General features: G+C 39.3%; 1 protein-coding gene across 1 annotated transcript in view; it reads left to right on the forward strand.

Moving 5' to 3' along the window:
- psmd1 (proteasome 26S subunit, non-ATPase 1) overlaps positions 1-20,648 on the forward strand; it is a 64,151-nt gene that overhangs the window by 35,550 nt on the left and 7,953 nt on the right. The window contains exons 17-23 of the mRNA XM_007902589.2: positions 4,429-4,543; positions 6,649-6,765; positions 11,174-11,276; positions 16,696-16,865; positions 17,713-17,805; positions 18,910-19,017; positions 19,510-19,668. Of these exons, the coding sequence (XP_007900780.1) occupies positions 4,429-4,543; positions 6,649-6,765; positions 11,174-11,276; positions 16,696-16,865; positions 17,713-17,805; positions 18,910-19,017; positions 19,510-19,668 (865 nt within the window). The remainder of the gene's footprint in view (positions 1-4,428; positions 4,544-6,648; positions 6,766-11,173; positions 11,277-16,695; positions 16,866-17,712; positions 17,806-18,909; positions 19,018-19,509; positions 19,669-20,648) is intronic.

Raw genomic sequence — 20,648 nt, forward strand, 5'->3', positions numbered from 1 at the left:
TGGCTTTTGCTGGGCATTCAGCCATCTGCTAGCAATGGGGTGCTACAGTGATCCCCAGTTTGGGGAGATTCTTGCTTTCAGATTTTATAGATCTGGGGTGAGGACAGTCTTGTGTTCCTGGTGCTTATAACCTTGAAAATTCCTTGTGGTGCAACATGTTGCTGTGAGGTGAGGGACAGGCTTAGCTATGATTACATTGTAATAGACAGCCTGTTCCCATTTACCATCTGCGATCATCGATAACCTCTGTTAGTCATGGATTGATAGCCCAGCACAAAGAAAAAACACTTGTCGAAGGGACCACCTTTTATATAATATATATTATATATGAAATCCTTCAAAAATCCATGCACTGAATAATTGACATCCTCAATCTCAAGCCAGTAATGAAACCAATGTGGTTGGCTTTCAGAAATGTTCAGCTTTTCTTATCATCATGGAAGGAGATGGAGTGAGACCAGTGCTGCAGAAATGGGAATAGGAGCGTTAATGAATGTTTGAACATTACCAGAACAGTTAAGCCAAATGAACGAAGCATCAAGGTTTTCCTGTGCTGCTGTGATAGTGAATGGAAGTCTAGTTTGGTGCCTTGTTGAACCTGGAGCAGTATAGTTATTCTCCTATAAATAATTCCTGGTCCTTTTTTTTAAACTGCTCACTAGGGACATTACATTCAATTTTAAGCTGTGATAAGGAAAGGTAGTTTGGCTCTTGATTGAAGAGATTGGTATCAGAAGAGCATACAAAATAGAATTCAGAAATGTTACTAACACTTGCATATGTGATATTTCTCCCTCCCCCTCTTGTTCTGTAAATATCAATAATAATAATTTTAGTACTTCAATTCTTGTGGATTTACTTTCTGGAAGTTTTAAAAATATCCGGGAATTACAATTTAATGCTCTACATAAGTGTGCAATATCCCTGGATATTTTTTTAAACTTGAAATGCAACTATGGTAAATAAAAATCCTTACATTTGGTATAGCGCCTTTCATGTCATAAGGATATCCCAAAGCCCTTCACAGGTATATTGTAAAGTGGGGTAACTGTGTGTTTTGTGGGCAAATAGGGTAGTCAATTTGCGTACAGCAGTGTCCCGTAAACAGCCAGTGGATGATCATTTTTATTTGGGGCAATTGTTGGCCAGGACACCAGGAGAAAGTCTTTCTCTCATTCTGAGTAGTACCATAGAATTTTTAATGTTTGTCTTGACATACAGTCAGGACCTCAGATTAACATCTCATCCAAAGGACAGCATGTCCAACAATTAGCACAGCCCCAACGCTGCTTTGGAGCAGCAGCTTAGACTGTGTGAATTCCAAGACCCGACGTGCGATTTGATCACAACCTTCTGACTCAGATCACTCAACACCTGAAAGAGAAAACTAGTTTAATGATCTGGAAGAATCTTACTAAGATTTCTCTAAGATTTGCAGTATTTGGAATGGATGTTTAGATCTTGGAGCGAATACGACATGCTGACTATGAACATTTTCTTATAATAAGTGAACTTTAATGTGAACTGCCTGTAGCAATTGCACTCCACTGAAATAATAATAAATGTACAGTAGTTGAACCCTTAATGCACAATCATTTAATATTTGTCTTGTCATCTGCTATGAAATATAGTTTATAAAAAGCCGCATTTTATAGAGATTACATGAGACTTTGAGCTCAAAGTCTAGGCTGATGCTCAGTGCTCAACTTTGACATTGAACACTGCAATGTCAAAGTTGTGCTCCAGATGAGATGTTACAATTTACATTTTTATAGCACCTTTCACAGTGCTTGAACAATAGCACCGTGTGTATTCGCAAGACATTGTGCCTTTACTTACCAAATCATTTTGAGATTGCCAGTGATGGCTTGTTTAAAAAATGTTGTTAGCAGCTGAAAATGTGGCTTGAACTTTACTGGTTTGCTAAATTCTGAGTAAACTGAAAAATATGCAGTGATGAAACATTATACCTGGAAAGTCATTGACCATTATATTTACAAGTTCAAATAGTGTAGCGAGCTTCTCCATTCCGTACTTCCCGTGGAGGAAAATTTCTAAGATAAAATTGTCTGTGTTTGCATGCGGTAACAACATTGATTCAGCTTCTGTTTTGCTGTGAATTATGGCGTTTCATTTGTGATGCATCTTCCGTTAAAGGAAGTTTCCAGTTTTAAGCCCTGTAGCAATATAGTGGAGTTAATGTTTGAAGTCTAAGCATATCTTCTTGCTTGATCGGCCAACCTCTGGGTTGTCAGGTTCCCACTTATGTCCTTTTCTGCTATGTGTATGTGAAGTGACATCAGTGAGAACCTAATATCTTAGAAGTTGACCACTGTGGTGCAAAAGTTGGTAAACGCACAGGAGGTGAGTGAGCAGGCCGGCTGCACACATGCAAAGTGAATGGGGTTCATAGTGCAAACACATTATAACCAAATTCACATCATATATGAGTGCATTATAGTGGGGGGGGGGGGGGGGCGCATTTTTTTTTCTCTCTCTCTAATGGGAGAAACAATCATAATTCTTCGAGCTTGAGTAGAAGACTAATGCAATAGAAAATTACATTTGTAAAGCGCCTTTCAACAACAACGACAAGATTCCATTTATAGAGCGCCTTTCACATCAGGAGGACGTCCCAAGGCGCTGTACAGTTGGGTCAGGACCCGAGCAGGGGGGAAACGGTCAGGGTGAGGGGAGGGAAGGGAGGGAGCGAGGAGGGGGTAGAGAGTCGAGAGGGGAGCCGAAGGCACGGTCAAAGAGAAAGGTCTTGAGACCGGTCTTGAAGGAGGAAAGGGAGGAGGCGGCGAAGGCACTGGGGAATAGAGTTCCAAAGCCTACAAAGTTCACGTCAGGAGGATGTCCCAAGGCGCTGAGAGAAAGGATTGATAGAAAAATGATACAAAAATCATTTTTATTAAGGCAGTGTTGTATAATTAGTGAGCGCTTTAAAAAGAAAGAATAGAAGGAAAACCGTGGAGTTTGAAGATAAAATGAGTCTTAATTCCCATAAAAAACAGTGTTGCTGTTGTGTGGGCTGACAAGTAGATTATGAATCTTTTTCTTTCTCCATAAGTGTAGCTCAAGATTGATTCCTCCGCAGGACAAAGCCTTAGTTTGTATTGTAAATGTCAGTTAGAAATTTCATTTTCCCAGAAGCTTTTTGTGAAAACGATGGAATAAAACCAGCCTTTGATTTTTATGAGCGATGCTGGTCAGGGTAAAACAGTTGCTGCTGTCATTCTTATCTGTAATAAAAAGATGTCCACTTTGCACACACATGACGGTGCCTTATTTCTCATTCATTTGACCTATTGCCTTGATGCCCTAATTACCACCAGTGGTGCCTACGTTCAGCTTAGCAAAATGACTTTTGTATCCCCCGCATCTACCTGCTGGTTATCCTGCTGCGATCATTTTTTCAAACTCAAGTTATTTCCATGAAAAACCTTAAAGCTTCCATTACCTAAAGAAGAGCATCTTCAGCTTGAGGTTGGAACACAGGAAAATAAGTGTGATTAAAGCACACATTGTTAAGTGAAAATAATATGCGTTCCATTTTTATAAGCACAGCACTTTGGGGTTGCGTTCTTCCATCTTCCTTAGAGATTCAAAACAGAAACAGAAAATAACTTGGCAAGCACCCAGTGGTATCTACTATTCATGAACCATCTTCTCATTTTAAAAGAGAGGGAGTTTTTTTTTCTGGTTTCCTGCCCAACAATTCTCCAAATAAAAATTTGACCACTCATTTCATTATCTGGAACAATGTGGGACATTGTTAAGCACAAATTAGCTGCCATGTTTGGCTGCCATGTTTGCCTACAAAAACACAGTACTTCAGAGTAAAATCCTGTGAAGCACTTTAAGATGTTTTGATGACATGATAAAGCATTCTATCAAATGCAAGGCTTATTATTATGAATGTTATTGCATTATTTTTTCAAAAATGTCATTGCTTGTACTTTGGGAATTAATAATTTACTTCAGATTTTCCATTACACTTGTGTTCAAATCCATTCACTCCCTGGCACCTCCCTACCTCTCCGACCTCCTCACTCCCTAATCCATAGCTCGACTGGCACCAGCCTCCTGCTCATCGCTCACATCCACCATGGGAGGTCGCGCTTTCAGACACTACGCCCCAAAACTCTGGAACACTCTCCCTCAATCCCTCCACCTTGCCCCTCTCCCCCCTTTTTCAAGTCCCGCCTGAAAACCTCCTCTTCGATCGTGCTGACGGCCACCTCCCCCTCTGAGAAGCTACCCTGCGTTAAGGGCACTATATACATGCAAGATGTTGTTGTTGCTGTACACTTACTGATGTCTTTGGAGGACATTTGCTGCAGTTTTAGAAATGCATTTTATTAGACATTACTGAAGATAAAACTGTCCAGAATTATAAGCCGGTGTGTTTTGCTTTTCCCACAGAACTCCTGAACAGTGCCCGAGTGTGGTGTCCCTGCTTTCTGAAAGCTACAATCCTCATGTTCGATATGGTGCTGCTCTGGCTCTGGGAATATGCTGCGCTGGAACTGGCAACAAGGTGAGTGTCTTGCATTGCTGCTGCAAAACAATATTCTTAATTGTTGTGCTGATTCTGTAAAACTGGTGCTGTACTGCACTGGTTGCCCAGATTTGGGACATCATCTTCAATCACACTACTCAATGACATTACTTTTCAGTCAAAATGCTCCCTATTAATCTGTAGCTTACAATGACCACACAGGGAGGTAGCATCACATTACAATTTTATAAACCTTTAGGGTCTTGTTACAAGTATTACAGTGACAAGGAGCACCAGTAACTGGTGTTGGATTGAAAAGTGGGCAATGCATGTGAATCAAGTGGCTAAAGAGCGTGTGCTCAGGCTAGGAATTCTATTAAACTTAATAGAATACTGCGCGCTCCTTGTCTTCAGTTTTATCCTCTGCTCACAGCTCATACATAACAAGTGCTTATTTAGGTTGCAGGTCCATTAGTGTCTTAAACTAGACTGTCAGCTTCCCAACCTTGATATCTGTGAAGCAGATAGTGCGCAATTGTTTCATAGTGCTGCTTATAATTAATACACCACTTTAAATTGGTACAAATTAGTGGTTATTGGTTCAGCATTAATGGTTTTGTATAATCATGTATTAATTGACATATTTCAACTTTCAAAACCCATTAGTATGGAATATAAATCAGTTCATTTTCATCAAATAGGAAAAATTATTTATGCTATCATTTTTGAGTACCTTTTTTACATATTATGCCTTTTAGTGCGTAATGTGGCCTTATTTCCTTGTCTTTGAAATAATCTTTTAAAATAATAAACACTAGATAGCCTTGTATATATATATTTGAAGCTATCTTGTTTGTTTGTATTGTGTAGTGACTCGGCTATAGAGTTAGGCTTGAATGAAGATGGATTGTGGTGGCTACATTTACCTGATATTGTGCTGTGAAGCTGTCAGTTTTAAGAATCTGAATTCCCTTAATAGAAGTTTCTGTGTTTCCATCCCATTATAAATGAGTATGTAATATAAATTCTGACGTTTCAAAAAAATTGTAAAACTTTCACATCTCCTATAAACATTTTAGTTAAATTTTGGAATGAAATCCATTAGCAATGGATAACATAACCACGCATTCCGTCAGCCTGATGGGATTTAGATTATCAGCACAAATCCCCTATTATAACATTTTAAAGTACGTGTAAATGCTGCTGGGAGTCGTCAAGTAGTAGTGTTGAAGGCTGCATGACTGATGCAGTGTTGGAGAAGCAGAATGACTGAGTTAATTTCCCTTCAGTGCAGTCATTTTGTAGGGAGATAGATAAGTGAGAACTGGTGACCACAGCTAAACTAATTGATTCAAGTTTGACATTGAATCTGTGTTCGGAAACTAGCTAGTAGGAAAGATGGCCATGGTGTAAGCTGGGTAAGTGATATTAAAATCTGATGTGTTAATACAAGGCTGGACTGGCCTCTTCGTCATCCAGCTAAAAATAACTGCTAGTGTCCTAAGGGGCTTCTCTTTCACACTGCATGGGAAAATAGGGTTGCCTTTTGCTACTTTTCCCCAATGGCTAGGGTTGGGTTTAGTGGTTGTTAAGTGGTTCTTAAGTAATCTTTTATAAGAGCTATACATGAAGGTTTATGGCTGGTTTCAATATGATGGTCAGGAAAAGCTTAACACTCACACATCTCACTCTAACTGGAGTTTCTAATCGGAACATATTTTGGAAAATTGGTCTGAGTTGGAACGGAAAGACAATTCCCAGCATGCGACGACAGTAAATGCAGTGGATATGAAAGGAAACTACTGTTCAACAGCTGCCTTGCTTGCTGTTCAAAATCCTGAAAATGACAATGTGTTAATTATAATTTCTTTAATTTTGGTCAGCCTACTGCAGGATTCAACATTGTTTAGTATTTGAAAAGGAGTCCAATTTTTAATATCCCTAAAGCAAGCTTCAGTCTTGTATATGTCTGCCAGTGCTCCTGTGGTGTTGCAAGATGGTGCCCAGGAATAATCTTGCTCATGTGGAGTATAAATACGAGGTTGGGCCAAATGGCCTGATTCTGTGCTGTATCATTCTGTAACTATGGAATTCGTATTCAATACCAATGTGTGACCAACTGTTTCATTTTGTTACTTGTACAGGAAGCCATTAACCTTTTAGAGCCAATGACCAATGACCCAGTGAACTATGTGCGTCAGGGGGCTCTGATTGCCTCTGCCCTCCTTCTAATCCAACAGACAGAGATTACTTGTCCAAAGGTAAGGCTGAGTATTTTATTCACTGACGAATGCGGAAATCCATCACCATATTTAAGAGTATTCAAACTAAACTGAGAGTTCCATGTATCCCACCTATACATGGAAATTCCAGAGATGTTGGAATGGAATGTGCATTCTCTACCTGGAGAGGCACATCCTACTTACCTAATTCCAGGAAGTTTTTGACACAGGTTGGTAACAGCCACAGATTGCGGACTCCAGAGTATGTGTTGGGATACTGCTGAAGTCTTAACTAGCTAAAACTGCATAACGTGCAATTGAGAGCACTGTCTGGCAAGCTTTCCGGCTACTTATCAAGCTTGGACCATCTTACCTGTTAGGGCTTTGGCTTGCAGGGTTCACAGGAGCTGAGTGGGAAGAGTCCCTGCCCCAGTGACTGGCCTGCCATCTAAGTCCTATCCATGAGACAGGCTAGCTGTGCTGTCATCACCAGTGCCCTAGTGTATATCAAACTCACCTGGCTCAGGAACTGGATTATCGAGACTGTCCCAGAGGGTGAGTTCAATTCCAACATTCCATTGCCAGGGCACCTTGGAGCCAGTTCACCCCTCATTGTCCAGCACCTTGGGACGTCCTCCCGACGTGAAAGGTGCTATGTAAATGCAATTTGTTCTTGATTTATACTTTACAGGCTTCAAGATCTTGCTCTGCACGTGAATAAATTAGAATCATAGAATCATACAGCACAGGAGGCCGCCATTCGGCCCATCGTGTCTGTGCCGGCTCTTTGAAAAGGTTATCCTATTCAACTCCGCTCCCCCACGCTCTCCCCATAGCCCTGCAAATTTGTCCTCCCCAAATAATTATCTTCTCTCTTAAAAGCTGCTATCGAATCGGCTTCCACCACCCTTTCAGGCAATGCATTCCAGATCCGAACAAGTCGCTGTGTAAAAGGATTTCTCCTCACCTCCCTCTGTTTCTTTTTAACAACTATTTTAAAATCGGTGTCCTTGGGTTACTGAACCACCCGCCAATGGAAATAGTTTTTCCTTGTTCACCCTATCGAATCCCCTCATTAATTTGAAAACTTCCATTAAGTCTCCTCTTAACCTTCTCTGCTCCGAGGAGAATAATTCTAGTTTCTCTCGCCTCTCCTGATAACTGAAGTCCTTCATCCCTGGTACCATCCTGGTAAATCTCCTTTGCACCCTCTCCAGTGCCTTGACATCCTTCCTAAAGTGCGGTGTCCAGAACTGAACACAGTCTCTCACTGAGGCCTAACCAGTGTTTTATAAAGGTTCATCATAACTTCCTGACATTTGTATTCTATGCCCCTATTTATAAAGCCTAGTATTCCATATGCTTTTTCAACAGCTTTATCTACTTGTCCTGCCATCTTCAAAGATTTACTTATATGAACCCCCGGGTCTCTCTGTTCCTTCACCCCTTTTAAGATTGTACCATCAGCTTATATTGTCTCTCCTCATTCTTCCTCCCAAAATGCATCAATCTGCATTTCTCCACATTAAAATTCATCTGCCACATGTCTGCCCATTTTACCACTCTGTCTTATGTCCAAGAAAGGGGAGCTCATCCTGTCACAATCCCTGCAATATGTGTTGTGAAGTAAGAAAGCTTGCAAGTTAGTGCTCTCAATGGCAAGCTATGCAGTTTTACATTACATTAGGGAATTTAACATGGAGGCAACTAAAAATGCCATGTTGGTGCAGCCTCCCAGTCTGGAAAACAGTCACATTTAAGTGAGCTTCCCAGGCTTCCTTAAACCAAGCTATATAATAATAATAATAATAATCCTTGCATTTGATATAGCGCTTTTCACGTTGGGAGGACGTCCCAAAGCGCTTCACAGAACACACTGTAAAGTGAATTGACTGTATATTTGTGGGCGAACGCGGCAGCCAATTGCGCACAGCAATGTCCCACAAACAGTCGTAGATTGAAAATGACCAATTTATTATTGTTTTGGGTTTTGGAGGGATTATTATTAGGCTCTGTGTGGAGTAAGGAAACTTGCCCAAGGTTTCGCCCTCTGCCTGGAATTGAACTCAGGTCTCTCGCTTGCAAAGCGAGTGCTCTAACCACTGAGCTACAGGACTCCACAAGCATTCGAATTGTATTAACATTGGGTAGAAACCAGCTTGTGTAATGCAGAACCCAACTGAAGACAATGTTTTTTACAGTCATGTGCAGCAGATTGGTTGGGAGTTAGCTATCTATTACTTTGCAGCTGCAGTAGTTTGGGGACCACAGTCCTCTCTCATTTAGTGCCTGATCACTGTGACTTTTGTAACTGATCGCTGCTTCTTGCACTGAAGTTTTTGGCTTGGTCTCTTATCCTTCAGATTATTTAAACAAACCCTTTCAGGAGAAGATAAATCACTACAGTCCATTGGGATTAGCTGCTGAACTGACAGAAACCCATTTATTTATATTAAGGTGTTTGGAAATATCGGCCTTAACTGCGAGTATTTTCAGGTTGAAATCACTTCCAGAAGGGAACCCTGTTGCATAGTTAGTTTAACCGTATTTGTACAAACATTCCCCTCTCCCTTCCAGAGATCAGAACTTTTCTGTTTCAGTTCTTGGGTGGTAGTTGAATTATAGATGTGAATTGGACTATTGTACATGTGAATCGAGTGATTGTATGTATGAGTTGGACTACCATACATGTAAATAGTGTTCAACACTTATGTTGTGTTTTTCAAATGGAAATTTATAAATGAGAGCATGTGTGGAAAACACTCACTTCCAGGAGAACACAAGTTTATTATTCACCTGGGTCACAACTCTTGTAAAGTTTAGAGCGTACATGCACAGCAGCAGTCCAGATGGAAGAGGGCAAGAGTAATCTCCTGTGGTAGATTGGTGTGAAGAAGCAGTATTCCTAAAAAGATTGGAAACATGACTGTGATCAATCACAACTATGTCTTTTTCCTCTGTCCCCTTCTGCTAATGGATATACAAGTGAACCCTGACAAACCACTTTGACAATTGAGCCCCCCACCCTCTCCATGAATCAAGAAATATTTGATCAAGAAAAACCTGGTAACAGATTACCCCAAACATAGATTTATTTAGACTAGAATATTTGGGGGGCTGCTTCATGACGGCCCAGTGGCTCGGAACAGACCCACAGGCCGTAGTTTGGCCAGCATTGGTCTATGCTAATCTGCGTGTACAATTCATTGCCCTTCTGCTGAACTGGTCCAAAACTTGTGTGCTTCTTTTTAATCGTCCATTTTTATTTTTCCACATAGCTTGGTATCATCAGCAAAAAATTATATTACAAGAAGTGCTTTCCTCTAAATCATTTATTAATAGTACAAGGAGTAGACAAAAAGGAACAGACTAAGGTTCACTATATGGATCCTGCCAGTTTGTATTCTTACTTTTACATTGGGCAGTGATTATTCTCGCTGATAAATCAGGGAGGCACTAGATCTTTTTAAACTTCTATTTAATCAGATGTTTAAATGAGATTGTAAATGGTCTGTCAATAAAGAGGATTAAACACTAAATGAAAACCTATGATCCATACTGAAGTTAATCAAATGGAAATTAATTTTCACTCTGCTGTTTCATGATCCGAATCCATCTTGAGCGACAGTGAAGAAGTTTTAGTGAGCATTTGAATGTTTTACTCTTTCATAAATGTTTAATGTATAAAATTTCGAAGCCTTTATAAAAGTAGGTTAAAGTTATTCTTCAATTTGAAATAGATTATACCTTTTGTGATGGAGCTTGAACATCATATCTTTCTTCAGGTCATCAGGTTTTCTTCCCAGCCTTTCTGCACCAGGCATTAATTTACCAATTTCCTGTAAGCTGTTCTGTTTTAGATTGTACTTCAGATTATTCTATTGTATGAACAGCAATTTCACTGCCAAAAAGAATAATAATTTACATGTGTGAAATATGAAGATTCTGGTTCTGAAAGATCTAAATCAGAAAAAGTGAAAGTGTGACAGTCACTGCATCCAATTGAATCCTTCACGCCAGACTAGGCTCCTCATTGACGTGCAAACAGCATGTGCCCCAGAAATGAAGGTTAATTGTCTGAGAAAAAATTCAATAGCATCCATGTGGGTGTTTATAGCTTCTGAATGTGTTTCTCAGATCATGCTGAGTATTTCCAGATCTAACCAAATGTGGACAAATTGTTAATTTAACTGTAGCTGCTATCAGCTCTGTTCCTTTGAAGTGTGTGTATAATTTTTATATTTTACTCAAAGGGATGGATTTTATGCTGAATTCTATTGTGTGAACATCTATCTTGAATTGTTTGAATAATTTTTTATGTATTCATCTTTAGATGGTCCCAAATTTAAACCCGAGTGTGAATGTATACAATCCTGTGTTTGAGTTGGTCTGTTTTGACGTGTTTACAAGTTCCTCACTGACTTCTGCCCTACGTTTCCTAAATTAGGTTACACAGTTCCGACAGTTGTATGCAAAGGTCATCAATGACAAGCACGATGACGTCATGGCCAAGTTTGGCGCAATCCTGGCTCAGGGCATTCTTGATGCAGGTATGTCATAGCTATGGAAGTCAGTGTGTTCTTAATACATACCGATCTAGCTGTCTTTGTAAGTCCTTTTGAAAAAATTACTTAAAAGTGCGTAGCTGAGATTGACTCAGCCAAGAATGGAAGATCTGCAGATGTTTATACATCTGTAAACATGTGATGCTCACATCTGTTTTGTTGAATGGTGACCCTATCTGAATGTGGAACTGCTTTGGAAGAATGAGTAAGACAATATCTGTGATAGATGAACCAAAAAACATTTTGTAACTGACTTTGTAACGTGATTGGTCACTCGATCAACGACTGTTTGGGGGACACTGCTCTGGCAATTGGCTGCCTCATTTCACCCACAAAATACACAGTCAATCCATTTTACAATATACTTTGTGAAGCGCTTTGAGACATCTCAATGACGTGATAAGGTGTTATGTCAAATGCAAGGATCATTATTATAATATTCACCCAACTGAATGAACATCGCAATGCATGTATTTCAAAACCTAGCCACTTACTCTGTAATAATCCACTACCTTTATCCATAGACTAATCCATAAAATGCTTAAAAAGGTTTGCAAAATAGTAAACAAAACGCAAATTGAATTAATATCAATCAACTGAAAACATCTTTAGCCAGAGATTTGTTATACAGTAACTATAATATGTACTTTGCTGAGCTGTTCAGCCCTGATACTTCAAGTAATGTTTAACCTTTCAATACCCTCCGTCTTTGAGCCCATGGATTTGGAGCAATGAGCCTGAGAAAAAAGGATACTAATAAGATTTGGAGCTAAAGAATCTGTTTGAGGGCAGTTTTACTTTTGAAGTCTGAGGAGATACTTAATTACATTTTACAACATCTTTGAACTGCACTGAAGACATTTTGAAGTACTAATGAGGAGGGATACTACTTTAGTACTATCCTGAGAGCATTATCCGTCATTCCAGACTCTGATAAATGCACTGAGAGATTGTCAATACTGTCAAAAATGGCTTGCTGATTTAATCTTAAACTTGCAACTGACATTCAAACTGCAGCTGCCAACACTGGCAATATCTCAGCTTTCAGCTCAGTGTGAGAGTACTGCACTACATACCCACAGTAGAATCAATTGGAGCATTTAGAAAAGAATTGGACAAGCACAAACAGAAGAACTGTATTAGTGCATATGGAGAAAGAACACGAAATTGAGGTTTAGGTGGGTGACTTCATGAAGCAAACACCAACACAAAAAATCGACTGAATGGCCTCCGATTGTATCATACATACCTGTGGTTTTAGCAGCGTCCAATTTGTTGGTTGACATTGAATAGGATAGATGGCAGCTGGAGGAAAACCGCAATGTAGACCAGCATCACTGACATTTAATTAGGGACCTTGATACTAAGCAGTTTCTTGTGCAAGGCTTGTTTTCGGGAACTTAACCCTCTGTACATAGACAGATGGATGCGATTCTGCACCCACGAATCCCACACACTGATTTCAATCTTTGTACATAGTTTTTTTTCTTGGTTAGGACATTTCTATTGGAACATTTTTACTTGATTCTTTCGGATAGAATAAGCCCCCCTCCTTGGACAGCAGGTGAGTGGTCATGGGGCTGAATCCCATCTCTTACTGGCCGTGAATGGACCAAGACATACACAGTTTAGTAGGTCTGTCAAGGGCTATAGATTATCAAATTTTGTCTTAAGAATGCTTAGACTATTATGAATAGTGGCAGACACAGAATATGAAGCATGACATTCCAATACAATGCTGGGAGTGTTCTATATTATCGGAGGTGCCATACTTTGAATGAGCCATTAAACTGATGTCCTATCTATCTACTTGTTCAGGTGGACATTAAAGATACCATGACACAATTCGAAAAGTGAAGGGAGATAAAATTGGTCACTCACTTCACAGCTGCTTGTGGGAAATGATTGCAAAAATTGGCTGTCACGTTTGCCTACAAAATACACAGTTGCTGCACCGTATATCCTGTGAAGTCCTTTGAGATGTCCTTCTGACATGAAAAGCGCCGTATCGAATGAAATCAATATTACTGTTATTGCTGCTTTACCCAACTGTCACAATTAAAGAAGAAAAAGCAAGTGTGGTGAAATTATAATAAAGAAATCTACAAATAAAGAAAACCTACAAGTCTGCAAAAATATATCAGAAAGTAGGAACAACTATTTTGAAACAAATTTGTTTGATTTAAAGTAGACTTTTTTAAGCAAATAATGCTCAACATAGAGAATAATACAATTTATATTTCTATAGCACCTTTTTGTCTTAAAAAGCGCCTCACACTGCTGGATATGCACCTGAGCTGGGGGTGGGGAGGGGAAGGGTGATCAAAAGCACGGTCAAAGAGGTAGGTCTTGAGTTGGGCCTTTGAAGATGGGGAGGAAGGGGACAAGTCAGAGGGACAGAGTTCCAGAGAGCATGGGTAGAGTGGCTAATATTGGAAAATTTAATTGGAATACCTAAAGAAAAATACAGGTTGTTTTTATCTACTTTGTCTAGTGAATTAAAGTAAAGGCTACATCCCTATCTCCTACACATATCGCATGCCTGAACCTAAGTTGTCTCAAGGGCTCATGTCTCTTTGAAGAAGTTTCCCCCATCGAAACGGTATTCATTTCCTACTCTACCATTCTGTGGGAAAAGGTTTCTTTCATTTTCTTGCCAACAGTGACTTTTCTCAGGTTGTTTTCCTTGCATGTTGGTAAATGACCATTTTTTAAAAAAAGGTCTTGAAAAACATCAGTATAGATTTTATGATTGATAGTCACAGTCAAAACCTCACGTATCTGTCCCACAACCATGATGTGTTGTACTTAGAGTAAGATTGTCATTAGGTGGAAAGATAGCTCTATTGCCATTTAATATTGCATACTATTCAATGGGTTCCGCGACATAATAATAATAATCCTTGCATTTGATATAGCGCTTTTCACGTCGGGAGGACGTCCCAAAGCGCTTCACAGAACACACTGTAAAGTGAATTGACTGTATATTTGTGGGCGAACGCGGCAGCCAATTGCGCACAGCAATGTCCCACAAACAGTCGTAGATTGAAAATGACCAATTTATTATTGTTTTGTTTTTTTGGAGGGATTATTATTAGGCTCTGTGTGGAGTAAGGAAACTTGCCCAAGGTTTCGCCCTCTGCCTGGAATTGAACTCAGGTCTCTCACTTGCAAAGCGAGTGCTCTAACCACTGAGCTACAGGACATCCTTCTGTTGTGATCATAAAACTTGCACTCCTCTTTGTTCTATAAAGCTCCTTTCCTTTACAATTGGAATCCATTTTGTTGCACTTTTCTGCACCTTTTCGAATACAAATGTATCCTTTTGGGGGGCATAAAACAAAAAATGATCAGTTCTACATGTCATATGGCCACTGCATTGAAAATTCTGTAGATTTATACGCTACTGCTCTGGCTTTAGATTCCAGCATTTTATTAGCTTTAGTTTGTTTCAGCACATTGTCCCAATATTGAAGTTGAAATATCTACTGTACTATCACAAGTAATATACTGTAATATCACAAGTACTTTGTTTCCTGTTCTTTCTTATGCGGTCTGATGTTCTAGCTCCACATTCCCATTTTAGGTTATTCAGATGTCTTTGATGAGATGTTATCAAAAATGTTCTGGAGGTCGTGTACTTTATCTGCAATACCATCAAAGATGTTTGTGATTTGTCAGTTGTGATTTTTGCCTTCTAAATCCAAATTGGCGGTGTTTTATCGCAGTAGTTCTGTCCTTGTACTCCTACAGCCTATAAGCAATGCAAGATTTTATTGGACTAATTAAACTAGTTTCACATTTTGGTTAGCAGTACTGAGTGTCAGCTCAGTGGCTTGAAGCTGCCAGTATCTAACCAGTTCAATGGTTTTAGATGTCAAAACAATTTCCCCCAAAAGAAAGCCTTAACTTTCAAACTTATTGTTGTTGTAGATACTTCCTTTGCTTCCAGCTGTGAATTTAATGACTTCATCTAAATAAAATAGTACCTTTATCATAAAAATGGGAATGCTATTTTTAGCCATAACTACCATCTTACATTTGACTTCTTATCGTGTAAAACAGTGGCGCTCTCTGAAATGTCAGAGTGTTGAATAGTAACTAATTATTTTTCTCTGGTAAAGATTTGTTGCAGTTTAATGTGCTTTCTGAAATAACTGCCCTGATGCCTTCAGAGGAGCAGCTGTGAGGTCTTCAGTGACAAGCTAACTATTTCATAAACCTTATATTTTCTCATTTATAGCCTCAATTGCTTCCACCTTATGGATCAATTGAGTTTTAAGTTTCGAGACTTTTCAGGGTAGGCTTCATGTAAATGCAAGATTTTTAAGCCTCAAATGTTCACTCTATTCCTTTGGACTCTGCTGAATTTCAGCTTGTTTCAGTCACAGAAAGTTTAGTATGCATATAATGAAGAGGTCAGCCACCAGTGCAGCTCAGGGTTCTGTTGCTTTGAAATGTCAGCAAGTGTTGAATGCTGTCAGTTACCATTCCATTACCATTACCATTCCAAACTAATAGCTCTGCTATACCAGAAACTTGTTCTCACCTGTGTTCACAGTATGGAAATACTGACCATTGTCTGTTATCTTAGATGCACTAATTATGTGGAAAATATCTGGTAGCTGAGTCGTCTTGGGGCCCTAACATTCTGTTTTATATCCCTTTAGTTGGTTTTATATCGGGAGTCATGCGAAATCATCCCTGAGATGAGTCCAGGTTTATCAACAGTGTTAGAGTGGATTAGGGTCAATTTTAGAGGTGTTTGACTTCCAATTTACAGGAGAAATATGATCATGTAAAATATTCCTTGCAGTTGACATCTTTCACATTGCGAGCATGTCTTGCAGTGCTTCACAGGATTTACTGTAAAATGTTGTGACTGTATTTTGTAGGCTAACAAAGAAATGCAGCACATATAGATGGCAAGGCTTCAAATAACTTGAGTTCAGCCCGTAAGCACAATGTTAATCTGGGTATCATCTGTTTTCCATTTGGCGTGTAGATGTTTACATCCATACCATTCTCTCTCTCTCTCTCTCTGTACTATTCTGAACCTATTAACAGGATTCCTTTTGGCTCCAGTTGGTGTGTCAGAATAAGGTGCGCATTTTGTGGCCAATTTTTGAATGTCTCGAGATCTGGATTTTCAAGGTGCATGGGATTTTGTTGCCTGTTTTAGGAGAAGAGAAAATACTGTTAAAAATGATCCAGTTCCTTGACCCTGAATCTTGACTTTTGACCTTCCACCCCTACTGATCCCACCACCAGCTTGGGTGAGAATCCCTGACTATCCAGCGCCTTGGGACGTCCTCTTGATGTGAAAGGCGCTACACAAATGTAAGTTGTTGGTCGTAGTGGGTCTGATCTTGTGACTGCTGACTTTCCCTTTTTTTTTTTGCAGGTGGGCGTAACATGACTATTTCTCTGCAGTCACGGACGGGGCATACCCACATGCCGTCAGTGGTCGGGGTTCTGGTGTTTACCCAGTTTTGGTTCTGGTTCCCTCATTCACATTTCCTGTCCTTGGCTTTTACTCCAACTGCTGTCATTGGGCTTAACAAGGACCTGAAGGCAAGTGTTCGTTATTTCCTTCTGGGACTACTTCAGGCAGAAATTTTGTTTAAAATAGATTTGAAAACTGGTAAGCTTATACAGATAAACTTACTTACTAGCCAGTTGATTTTTTTAAAAAAATCTGCATTGTCTAGAGGTGAACATTGATCAAGTTCACTGGCGATGTACTTTTTCAATACTAGTTTTGATGAGCTGTCCTTTCCCCACATACTCCAGGGGATTGCACAGGAGACGTACTTACTGTGGAATCTTGATGGCTTCAACATTTGGTTTATTACCCCCAGCAAATGTGCCTTGAGCAGACCACCAAAAAACGAATGAAACTTCTCTGTGAGCAGAATGTGGTACTTGTCACTTTGATTCAGAGCTGTCAGTGCTGAGTAATTGAAAAACAATTCTGCAATAAATATTGAAGTCGGTTCTGATGGTGCTGTGGCACCAGAGGCAGTCTACTCTCTGATGAAATAAGTGAACCAAGCTGCACCTGAACCTCGATGTGTAAATGGGGTTCTCACACACACACACACACACACACACAAGCTGTCATCAGGGATTGAATATAACACGAGTGAAAGCTCAGCAGTGTGAGCGGTAAATCACACTCTCTCTCAGCACAGCCTCTCAAGATTTCAGTTGTTAATAATTTGATTCACACAAAACATTAAATATTAGCGAGATTGACCCTTACCTGTGTGTATGGCCTCTGTGTTGTGTAATTAAATGTCCATTTAAATCAAATAATTAAGCAAAATGCTCATGTAGATCTGGATTTCAACTTGAGACTGTTTGATCTCTGAACCACGGCAAAGTGTTTGACATGTTTAATATTCACCTTGTGTTGTAGATGCCTAAAGTTCAGTACCGATCAAACTGCAAGGCATCAACATTCGCCTACCCTCCTGCCCTGGAGGTGCCAAAAGAAAGAGAGAAAGAGAAGGTCTGTATCATGTGGCATTTTTGTTTGTTACAAATTGTCATCCCCAGTTTTACTTGAAGCTCAGCTCCCCATAGAATAAACGTCCTGCCACCCTTTCGATCTGTGTGACTCTGTGCCACTACAACACATAAATTTATTCACTCAGCAAAAAAGATTTTTTTAAAAAAGCTATTTTATCAGATTGGAAGGATTAAATACTTTGTTCTTATCATGCTTTGAAATCTTAATAGTAATAGATTTATATGTGGGGAAAAGCAAATCATAAATTAGTTAATGGAGATGCTGTTGTTAAGCGGTGCTTTTGAATTTCTTGTTTAATTACTCTAAATAAATATCTTCTTTGCATTGTACACATTTGAGATAAACAGGGAAGCTTGTATCTGCTGTTCCAGCCCAGTATCTTGTCTACAAAGCAACCCTGTGTCATTTTAAGAGAAGTGAGAGCTGATGATCCGTAGTACGAAGTGACGTCTCTACTCAATGGGATGCAGGATTAATTAATTATTTCTTCAGTTTTATTGTGTTCCCGTTCAGATTGGAGTGGATTTGTTCTCTGTAAAATAGTGGAATTAATTTGACTCCATGAAAGAGCAAGCCAAACCACATGGATTACTGCAAAACCAGCATCCTACAACTGGAACCCACGAGCACCCATCAACCACTTGTGTCCTACAGCAGCAGATAAATGTTGCAGAGTTTCATTCTACAACAATGAGGATGAAATGCTTCAGTTCCCAAAATGCTGTTCAGTACAGTGTTTCATATAGATTTCTCCAGTGTTTACTTGTATGCTCCTCTCAGGTCTTTGGAAACCATTTATGAGCAGTGTGTGAAGGAAGGAAATAGAAACTGCCCTTTCTCAATTAATGCTGTTGCGGGAGAGAAGTTGGGGGACAGTGAGGGGGGAATTAAATGGATAGATAATTGTAATGTCCTTCAATTACTTTTCGACTGCTTTTCATACTATAAGGTTTAGTTTTCTGGATCCTACATTGTACCCTGGATTTCATTGCTTTGTACTGTTAATTGCACTAAAGCTGTTCATTCCCTTATTTATGTTCGTAGTTTAGATCTGACGTGAGATATTTGATTCTTAACCTGCAGGTTTCCACAGCTGTCCTGTCGATCACTGCCAAAGCAAAGAAGAAGGAGAAAGAAAAGGAGAAAGAGAAGGGAAAAGATAAAGATAAGGAGGAGGAGAAAATGGATGTTGTAAGTATAAGCCAACTCTTATCTTGTATTTCTAAACATGATACAAGAAAAGGCTAGATAATCTGCTAGGAGATCTTTGACTCCTTTAGTACCCAATCTGTCACTTCATAAACTTCTGACCTCCATTTTAGCATTTGACAAATATAGCCAATTTGTCAAAGTTGTCACTGAACTTTGTCTCTTCCAAAATCTAAATACATCCACCTTGCACCTTCACTGCGTTGAAATCAAAAATCATCGTCTCCTAACTTATTTCTTGCTAGCAACTCTGTCTAGAATCCATTATATCTTCTCTTTCTTTTGAAATGTAAACTTGGATTTTTCGTTTTCTCTCCCTTTTTAGAACCCTCATAGAAATTTTTTGGCTCAAACTGCCTGAGGTTAAAAGCAATGTTTTGCTGCTTTATACTGTTACTTACTGGCAGTTCTGTCAATGTAACGTAAAGTTCACCTGTTGCACATTTATGCAGCTGCTTTTTAAAATGTCTTTAGGAAGAGAAGGAAGAGAAGAAGGATGACGAAAAAGAGAAGGAGAAGAAAAAAGAGCCAGAGCCAAATTTCCAACTGTTGGAAAACCCTGCTCGAGTCATGCCTGCACAGCTTAAAGTCCTGACCATGCCAGAGGGGTGCAGATACCTGCCCTTCAAACAGGTGAATATGCTCTTTATAAGCATTGAGGCCAGCAGATATTCTAAATAAAATTGCTGATTAAAATTTACTGTACATAGAAGCACATCATTTATATTTCTGTAGTGCCTTTTGCATCAGGAAGATGTCATTTTTATATACCACACAAAGACCTTGGTTATGAATGTACAAGTAGACGCGGTAATTGCCAGAATTATATCATGGGATGCGTTTCAAGATTCACACTAAGATTTCATGTATCCACCAAGATGAAATTGTATGTTATGATTTGTTTTAACAGTTGGAAAATTTTTGTTTCAAAAATGCTTATTTATATACTTGTCAGATTTGTAACTTTGTATGTAAATATTTTAACTAACTAACGTTTGCCTCTGATACGACGGGAAACAAATGAGTGATTCTGGAATGGTCTGATTTTCAGGGGGAGGAGGGAGTAAGTTTGTTTACAGCTTCCACATTACTTGCAGCACGAGTCATTTATAGCTGCTAGTGACAAACTATGGAACAAACAACAATCTTTTAATAATCAGAATGACTAGCAGCTTGAGGGATTCAACGGTCAGAGCAAGAGGCTCATGACAGAGATGTTAAGCCGTTGTTCCCAAGCAAGTGTGAAAGAAGCAGTGCCATTTGAACTGGACTGGGATCCAAAATAATTAAACTGAGGATAGTGATTACAACCGAATAATCCTATCCAACAGCGTAGCAATTTAAAAATGCTCACTCAGCAATCTTGCAGGCTGGGGAGAGCGTTTTATTGGAAATGTTTTTCAAGTTTGTTATTCAAAGCACACAATAACTTCACGTGGTTCAGAGATATTACAGTAAAATACAGGATCAAAACAACCACAGATATATTAGCACTTGGCTAAACTCATAAATTGTGAGTTGCTATAACAGAGAGCTGTTTAGAATAGGTTGTTAGGCCTCTTCTCCAATCCACAACAAGAGTTAATGCAAAGGAGTTTTTATTTTACTCCTAA

This window comes from Callorhinchus milii, unplaced genomic scaffold, assembly GCF_018977255.1.
Source record: "Callorhinchus milii isolate IMCB2004 unplaced genomic scaffold, IMCB_Cmil_1.0 Scaffold11, whole genome shotgun sequence".
NCBI lineage: Eukaryota > Metazoa > Chordata > Chondrichthyes > Chimaeriformes > Callorhinchidae > Callorhinchus > Callorhinchus milii.